The 9,177-nt window shown below is 50.9% G+C and overlaps 1 protein-coding gene across 2 annotated transcripts in view; it reads right to left on the bottom strand.

The window, feature by feature from the left end:
* The window catches only part of COL15A1 (collagen type XV alpha 1 chain), a 95,172-nt gene extending 87,867 nt beyond the window's left edge, over positions 1–7,305 (bottom strand). The window contains exons 1-3 of one of the 2 annotated variants that reach the window (XM_053922292.1): positions 7,222–7,305; positions 6,903–7,002; positions 6,737–6,822 (exon numbers count right to left, since the gene is read on the bottom strand). In XM_053922292.1, coding sequence (XP_053778267.1) covers positions 6,737–6,822; positions 6,903–6,913 — 97 coding nt within the window. In that variant the 5' untranslated portion in view covers positions 6,914–7,002; positions 7,222–7,305. Of the gene's footprint in view, positions 1–6,736; positions 6,823–6,902; positions 7,058–7,221 lie in introns of those variants that run through there. The other variant, XM_045195269.2, reaches the window with a different exon arrangement.
* Between the last annotated feature and the right edge of the window lie 1,872 nt (positions 7,306–9,177).

The raw sequence follows: 9,177 nt of genomic DNA on the forward strand, positions 1-9,177 counted from the left end.
GTCCCTACTTTGGCAGCGCAGAAGCTTGCCTGCACCTGCATTAGGACACTCAGGAGAAGCTCCTTAGCGTTCAAGCCAGCCGCTGCACACCGGTCTCTACTGCTGGGGCCGAGTCCCTCCCGGATGGGCACTGGGTCCAATGCAACTCTTAAGCCACCCCACCATCTACCCCAGGGGGCCTCAGAGAGTGTAGGCAGCCAGGAAATATAGGAAAAAGACAAAAATCTGTAATAGTAGCCAAAACACACATGGTAGACAGTTTTGAAGATTTCAACAGATGTGCCCTTTGGGAGGAAGCTAGTTGCATAAGACCTCCTGGTGGTGGAAGGGACTTTTACGCTGGGACCCATTTGAGTCTCTCAATGATGAGATGAGCGACTCCTGGAGAGACCTGGGGCAGGGCTTCTCCCTGCAAGCCAGACTCCAGCCAAGCCCCCTGAACCTGGGAAGGGACTCCCCCAGTACTTGAGGTCAGGGGTGCTGGTCACTTGAGAGTGACATCAGGACCCTTAGAACAGTTTTCTGCCCTGTCCAGTCTATGGACATACAACAAGTGTGAAATTATTTGGATTGGATTAAATTGGGTTGGTTTGGGTTAAGCTGAGTTGAGCTGAGTCCTGTTGGGGATAAGGGTTGGACTGCACTCACTAGGTGACCTAGGACTCATGCCTCCCTCATTAGATCTTGCCCAGAAAGATGTCAGGTTCTGTCCTAACCCTGTATTTTTTCCCTCTCAAGTTGGGGTGGAGCAGAGGAAGGTGCTCAGTCAGCGAACCTGGCTCCGCCCAACACATCTGGCTCATCTCAGCTGCCCTGTGTCTGCAGCAACAGCTCAGGCCCCACCGTGTGCTGCTGACTGTGAAGCCTCAGTCGAGTGTTCTCTTTACTGCACATTGACATCTTCAACGGACTCTTATTGTCAGATTGCCTCCTTTCGATAACCTTCACCTGCCCCTACCTCTACAACACTCCCAGTATCCACGCTTGTCACGAGGAGGGTACGAGATAAATCAACCTGCACTACAGAACTCACGGCTTAGTGAAAGGAGCAGGGGTGGGTTCCCTCATCAGATTTTAAACACAGTACAAAGCATATTCCAATTTTCAAGACCATGTGGGTTAAAACACACACACACACACCTACATATGCAAAGAAAGTGACCGGTAGTATAGAGATTCCAGGAAAAAGAAATCCTATCATTAAAAGAAAAAAAAATTATATGAAAACCAGAAGAAACAAAATGATGAGGAAACAGCTCAAATTTTAATTAGTACGGTGGGGAATGCAGTGTACCACTGTAGAAAAGAAGTGACTTCAGATCACACCCTAATCTATGGTCCATTTCAAATGGACCAGGCTGTAGACATGAAAAGAAAATGGGAAAATAAGCTCATCTATTTAGCTAGCAGAGAAAATATAAATATACAACTTTGAACGAAACAGAGGCTATCAGGAGTAAGATAAGCAGGGGAAAGCTAGAAAATTTGTTTATACAATTACGTGGAATAGAAAAAGAGTAAAGTAACAGTAGTGTAAACTCCAGTCTAACTAGTTATGAAGGTTATTAAAGGAAAGATACACTGAAAGCTCAATAATGTACCCTGGCTATTCAGTCATGGTCACCCCACAGCTGGCAGAGCTGTAGAAAAAATCAGGGTGACTTACATACCACGGAGGATGTGGTAAACTGGCGCACTCTCTCTAGACCACAGTTCAGACCTATCCATTCATTCCTCCGTGGATTCACTGGGAAAGTCTGCTGAGTGGCCGCTCTGTGCCAGGCCCTGTAATAGGTCCTGGGATTCAGAGTTGGACAAGGCCCAGTCTCTGCCTCCCAGAACTTCCTCTGTAGTAGGGGAGACAGACAAGTAATCAAAGGTCACGCACGGTCTAGTCTGAAAAGCCCTGTGACTAAGACAAGGGGGAATGCTCTGTTAGCCCAGAGGAAAGCCCGATACGCCTGGCAGTGCAGGAGGGCTTCCCAGAAAGGAACCTTGAAGGATGAATAGGGTTGGCCCGTGGTCAAGGAGAAAGGCATTCTCCAGAAGGGACTGGTCTGTGCAAAGACACAGGTAGGACATCGCGTACCTCATTCAGAAACCTACTGGTAGTTTGGTGTGAGCCCAAGTCAAGAGGGGCTGCGTGTGAGTGGAGACCAGGAGGCAGGCCAAGGACAGACCACGGAGGGCCTGCAGGGGTGAGGGGCATGACTCCACCCCAGGTGCATTGAGAGCTCAGCCAGAGCAATTAAACTAGGGGATGGCCTGACTGAATGTGCTTCGAAGAAAAATCCATCTAAACACATAAGAACTATTCAACTAGTTCTATCTGGGATGGGCGAGTCCGTTTGGGAGAATCTAGTCATAGAACTAAGGAAATAACCCCAAAAGAAAATAAAGGCCATTTGTCTGAAGACGTTCCCAGCAGTACGGTTTATCATAATAACAAACGACCAAAGCCCAAGTGACCAACTCCGGACAAATGAGGCATGACCCCAACCCTCAGGGTGCTCCCATGGGAAGTAGAAATGAATAAACATATTGATAGTACAGAGCGGGGCAGTGGCTGGGGCCTGGAGAGGGAGATGAAGGCTGTAGGGGTTTAGTGACGAGAAAGCTTGTTGGAGACATCCAGGGAAGGACCCTGGGAGAGGTGCCATTTAAGCTGATAGGTAGGATTAGACCTCAGAGAGAGAGGGAATGTGAGAAAGCTCGCTCTAGACAGGGGGATCAGTTCACACCTGTGCCAAGTCAAGGGGACTGCAAAATCCCAGCTATACACGGGGAGCTGTGAGGGGTTCTGTGCGGCAGGGATTTCCAGCCTTCACTCTGCTGTAAAACACGCAAGTGGGACCTGAGGCTACCACAGGCATCTCCAACTTCAGACCAAAGCAAAAAACTCAGCCAGTAATTAAAACACTACAATCATTTGTATTCATCACAAATTCCAACGGTATATGAGCAACAGTAGCTCATTACAGGCCAGGGCATAGGCAAGGCAGGGGCCAGTGACACAAGATCTAAAATAGCTATAATTTTATAAATGGAAAAGTACAAGTGTTGGCAAGAATATGAAAAAATCGGAACCCTTGTACACTGCTGGTGCAACTGTGAGATGGTGAGGCCGCTGTGGAAACTAGCTTGGGAGTCCCTCAAATACTTAAGCATGGAATTACTTTAGGACCCAGAAATTCTCCTTTGGCTAAAAGGAGAACTTCTACATATGAAAAATAACTGAAAACCAGTACTCAAACAAAACCTTGCATACAGATATTCATAATAATGCTACTCATAATAGTCAACAGGTGAAAACAACCCAAGTATCCCCACGAGTGGGAAAATGAACAAAACAATTGTAGTATATCCATACAACAGAATATTATTCAGCCATAAAAAAGAATGAAGTACTAACATGTGCTACACCATGATGAACCTTGGAAACATATGCTAAGTACAAGAAGCCCAACACAAAAGGTTAGGTATTGTGTAATTCCACGTTTGTGCCATGTCCGGAATGGGCAAATCAGGGTCGTGGTTGCCGGGGCTTGGTGAGACTCGAATGAGGGAATGGGGAGTGACTGCTTCATGGAATTAAGGTTCTCTTTTAAAGTGATGAAAATGTTTCAGAAGTAGATAGAAACACGGCTGCGAAGCACTGTAAATGTGCCGAGTACCACTGACCTGTACGCATGAAGATGGCTAGTTTTATGGTACGTGCATTTCACCTCAAAAAAAGTAAGTCAGGATATCCAAATGTCCAATAAACATTTGAAAAGGCAATCGATTTAATAATCAGGAAAATATAAATTAATACTACGTTAGGATTCTAACAGGTGCCCATGAGAAAGGCTGAAGTTAAGCCCAGTGATGAGACCAAGTGCTGGTGAGGACGCTAAAAACCAAGGACTCGCCTGCTAGGCTGGTGGCTGTGTCCCTTTCAACACGGCAGTGGAAGATGTGCCCTCCGACCGTGCACTGTCTGTTCGGTTGGACGACTTCACGGCCTGTTACCCCACACTCCACTCTTAGGCGTAGAACCAACAGAAATGCGTGTGCATGTGCACCCAGAGACATGCGCAAGAATGTTCACAGACACACTACCATGTTAGCCCCAAATGGAAAAGAAACAAATGTTGGAGAAAAATGGATAATGCACACGATATTATACAGTGAAATATTATACAGCAGAGAAGATGGACTGACTACAGCCATGTGCAACAGCACTAATGAATTTCAAAAACTTAATATTCCGTGAAAAAAAGCCACACACCAAAGAAGACATCCTACATGTATAGACTTCAAAATCAAGTAAAACGGAAGTTTAGAATTTGGGGATACATGCTTAGGTACTACAGTTACTTTTAAAAAAGTAAGGGAGTGATCACTTTGAATGTCAAGGTGACAGAGGGGATAACACAGCCCAAGGGCCCGAAGGAGCCTCAGGGGAGATGTTCCTTCCTGCCCTAGTTTACGTGGGTGTTTGTCCTGGGAGAAACCACTGGACTGTACTTTCTGTGTGTACTTTTCTGAATGGATGTTACAGTTCACAAACACTTTATAGAAAAGCAAGTAATTTGCACATATCAGTATTTTATTATCTGGAACAAATTACTTGTGACACTACTGTTGCTGTCCCCACAACAACCTCATCTTCTAAACTGGAGGGTATTCCAATGATACTGTAACTTTACTACTCAGCTGTGACCCGTTAGGGACACGAGGATCGATGTGAGAGGCAAGAGTCTCATTAACAAGGGTCTCTTTAAACAAGGCCAGGAACCCCTGAGGGGCTGAGAGGCCTTAGGACTTTGGGACTCACTTTCCTCATCTGAAGGACAGAGACAATACCAGTCCCTGTCCCCACCTCCCCGAGTAATTGTGAGGACCGGATGAATGACACATGACATATTCACACTTCTGCCTCATCCTGTGGAATGGTTCGTAAGTGGTAACCTAGTTAAACTGCACAAAAAATTTGGTTTGCAGGAGGACATGTCCCTTGTCTAGGAAGATCCACTTCAGAATCCCAAAAGGACACCGAGTGCCCATCAGTGGCAAATGGCCCTCCCCAGGCCCTTTTAACTCCTGGGGGTTTCCTAGCATAGCCTTTTTACATTATGGTTGGGAACAGGACTTCCTCTGTCTGAGAAACCACAGCCCTGACCTGACATCCAGGGATCCAGCTGATAAGCACAGGAGGAGGAAAGAAACAGCAAAGTGTCTCTCCCCAGAACCTTCTTCCTTTGGGGGGGTGAGGGCTGCAGCAAAGTTCAGCAAAGACCACAGAACCTGAAGCGGCCCTCTGCTGCTGAGTTGGCAGTAACCTATATCGCATGCAAAATTGCAGCGTTCCCACATGGGCCATGGTGCTGAGAAGCCAAAACTGCGCTCCAGCTGCCCTTTGATCTGCAAGAAATGCCAGGCTGGACACGCTCTGGCAGAAAAAGCTGTCATCGTGTTTGGGTCTCACTCCCAAGGAGACAATGGTCTGGACTGTCCAGGATTCCTCCAGCACACAAAGAGTTAACCAAGGCCACCCACTCAATCCCCAATTTCCTTCACAGGAACAGAAGTTGTTCCTCCCTCTCCCCACACCTCTGCTGGGGCTGGGTACTAACCTCCTAAATCCAAAAAGGGGCAGAGACTACTGTGTGGAGAGCAGAGCCCTTCCACAGAACTGCATGGAGAAAGGGATGAGCAAGGAAGGGCTGGAGCTTGCAGACCCGGCTCAGCTCCTGCGTGTGGACTGGCCACTTCCTAAGCCTCTCTCCCCCTCAGTGTCCTCGCTGTAAAAACGCCTGCACTGCTTTCCAACGGTTATTGCAAGGATCAAGCCGTAATTTCTAGCACTTACCTTCTGACCAGTATGTGCCAGCACGTGGAAAGCACATTATTTCTAATCTCTCTCTTATCGTCACAGCCTCCCTAGGAGGTAAGGTGGTTTGATTATTCTCCTTTTTTTCAAAGGGGGAAACTGAGACCCAGAGAGGTGAAATTCATTGCCCAAGGTCACCTAACCTGGGCACAATTCAAACCCACGCAGCCTGACACAACTCAACCAAAATCTATTTTAACTAAGACCCCACTATTCATCCAACAGCCTCCGGGTCCTGGTGGGGAAAACGAGCCTCGGGGAACAGAAGGGACCAGATCCTCTGGCTCCCAAGCCCATAGCTCTTCCCAACAGCCTGGGCGCCACTGCCCCCAGGGAGGGACGTGACTCGTAGTTAACTCAGAACTAAGGTAGGCATCAGAGCAATTCAGTCCCGTTATTTCTTTCCAGGCAGAGGATCCAGGTGTCTGTGCTGGCGGGCCTGCTCCGCACCTGCGTGCAGTGAGGGCACCAGACCTGTCCTTACAATGAGTTAGGCAGCACGCACGACCTGGGCGCGGGCGCTCGGTGAGCTGAAGCTAACTGTCCCCGCGGAACTTCCAATGCTGTCGCTGTGCTTCCAAACTCCCGCTCTGCCCAAGATTGAGAGGCCGCGCCCAGCTTCGATATCTTGGGTGCCCTGATAGCGCTCCACCCGCCCTGGGTGCCCGGGACTCTCGTGCACCCCTGGAAGCCCCTGCCCTGACCCGGGAAGCCGCGGCAGAGCCTCCAATGCGCACGGAGCGGCGAGGACTCCCTTTTATGTCCAGGAATGAGGCGCGCACCGCAGCCGCGCCGGCCGCCAAAACCAACTTCCCCAGGGTGCAGAGGCAGCCGGTTCCATCCTCAGGGCGGGTCGCTTACCTGTCTCGGCGCGGGTCGCAACTGCAGCGAAGAGAAGCGCGCAGAACCAACGCAGCCACAGCACGCTCCAACACTGTTCGTTTCTCCTGTAAGAAGGGGCCGAGTGAGAGAAGGTGAGGCGGGCTGGAGGGGCTGAGGGGCCAGGGCACGAGGACGCAGGTCCTACCTTGGCGCCATCTCCCGGGTCTGCCGAGCCCCGAAGGCTCCGAGCCGCGCAGCTCCGCGGAGGCGAAGGGGCGCTGCGCGCTGGCCGCCTCTCGCCCTTCCTGCAGGAAACAAAGGCGGTGCTGGGCAGCGGCCACGGCGGGCAGGCTCCCGGCCCGCGCCCTGAGTCACCCGCGCTCTGAAACCCGACTCCGCCGCGCCCTGCGCTCCCCCTCGCTCCGCGCCCCACCTCGGGCAGCGGTGGCGCACTCCCACCCCGGGATCTCCCCACGCCCCCTTTCCGCCTCGACTGACTCGCTCTCCCCCGCTGCCAATTCTACCCCGAGCCGACGCGGATCTCTGCAGCCGTCACTTCTTTGCGGGTTGCTCCGCGGACAAAGCACTCTCCGTTCACCCGCCAGTAGAATCCTCTCAACGGCCCAGGCAGGCTGGAATCACTATGATTTTGTCCTGGAAAACGGGCTCAGAGACTGGTGCGGTCTTCCCGAGATCACACAGCTGGACTGACCTGTGGGCTGCTGTGCCCCGCCCCGTGTGCATGACCCGGGGACCTACTTGAATGCCTCGGAGTGATCCAGTTTGGGTGGTATAAGTGATACATATAATTAAAATGCAGGAAAACTAATCCTGATAAAAATTGTAAATGTAGCTGATAGTCCAGGATTTTCCTCTCTGTACCTTGCCTGTACTCCAATCCCCAAGTGTAACCTCACAGGAAGACAAGGGTTTATATTTGGTTCCTTCTCTGCCTAAAATAGCCGCAGGTAGGAGGAGGTGCCAACACATTGCAGGAACAAAGGGACCCAGACTCAGGTGAGACATCACTCTAGACTCTGTGATGAGATGCTGGAGAGACGAACCAGGCTCAGCCTCCCGGAAGCCCTCCATGGTGTGTGGCTGGGAGTGGGGGCACAGAGTGCACTATCCCACTTGTACGAAGCTTAGCACACGGGCCTGGCGCTGGTGAAACCCTCAAATGGGGGCTTCTCCCCTTGATGGTTACCACCAGGCACAGTGGTGTAAGATCTCCGAGCGACAGGAATCACCACTGAGGTGGGCTGAGACCTGGACAGTTCTGAAGTCAGGTAAGCCCCAGGGGCCTTTCTTCCTGAACCCCCGAGTAGCCTGTGTGGGCTGTGCGTGGCTCAGTGGTCAGTTCCCACTTTTTATCTGGTTCCTGGAGGGAGAGTCACCACCTGTCAAGTGAAAGGTAATTTGAATTAGCCCCACAGTGGAGATGGGGGCTGGGGGGCGGGCACAGAGATGGCAGCAAACAGTTATTGAGCGCTGATTATGTCCCAGGCCCTGCGCTGGACACTTCGCCTGTGCTGTCTCATTTAATCCCAGCGGCCCTGGCAGGTGGTACTGGAGCAACCCTCATTTCAGAGATGAGGAAGCCGAGGTTTCAAACGAGCTCAGGCTAGTGCACAAGGGTCAGTACCCGGGCTCCTGGCTGCTCACACTGCCCGTCCATGAACGAGAGGATTAGACCCGCTCCCTGCCCCCAAGAACAAAATTGCACTGGAGACACAGAACACTCAGGCATGAAACAGTTAATGCCAACCCAGGCAGTGAGGACTGGAAAGGAGCTCTGGCCTGGGGGTCAGAAGTCTGGATTCCAGTCCAGTTCTGGCCCTGGCTGTAGAGTGAACTTGGGAAAATTCTGCCCTCATCTGGTTTTTTACTTCTCCATTTACATAATGGATGTGATGATCCTGGTGTGGCCGGTGTTCGTGAGTCTCTGTGAGATATTGCATGCCACAGCGCTCTGTCCCCTGTGAAGTGCCGTGCCGATGTGAGAGGCCATGTCTGGAATTAATGCAAGCTATCTTTGGAAAAGGAAGAAATCAGTGTGGCCTGGAGAAGGCAGGAGAGGCTTCAAGATGGAGGTGACGTTAATCCAGCCTCTGGGGTCTGCCAAGAGTTTGCAGGGCAAAGAGGAGAAGGGGGAGGTAATACCAGAGGAACACACACCCGAGCAGTAAATGGATAAGAACTCCTTGGGCTGGAGAGAAGACCGGTGTGCAGGGAGATGCTGCACTGACCGACGGGTGTGCACGTGGCTGTGAAGGCCATGTGAGATCATTGGTGTTCCCTGGGCATGTGGGAATCCCAGAACATTCGCTATGGAAAAGCCCTGAGAAATCTGATCCAGCCATCTCCCTTCTGTCCCTATTTTACTGATGAAGAAACAGACCCAGAGAGAACATGCAATTTACCAAGTCACCGTACCCAGAGAGTGACAGATTGACAAGTCCCAGAGCCAAGGAGGGAGA

The sequence above is a fragment of the Desmodus rotundus genome, chromosome 1 (genome assembly GCF_022682495.2).
Source record: "Desmodus rotundus isolate HL8 chromosome 1, HLdesRot8A.1, whole genome shotgun sequence".
NCBI classification, from domain to species: Eukaryota; Metazoa; Chordata; class Mammalia; order Chiroptera; family Phyllostomidae; genus Desmodus; species Desmodus rotundus.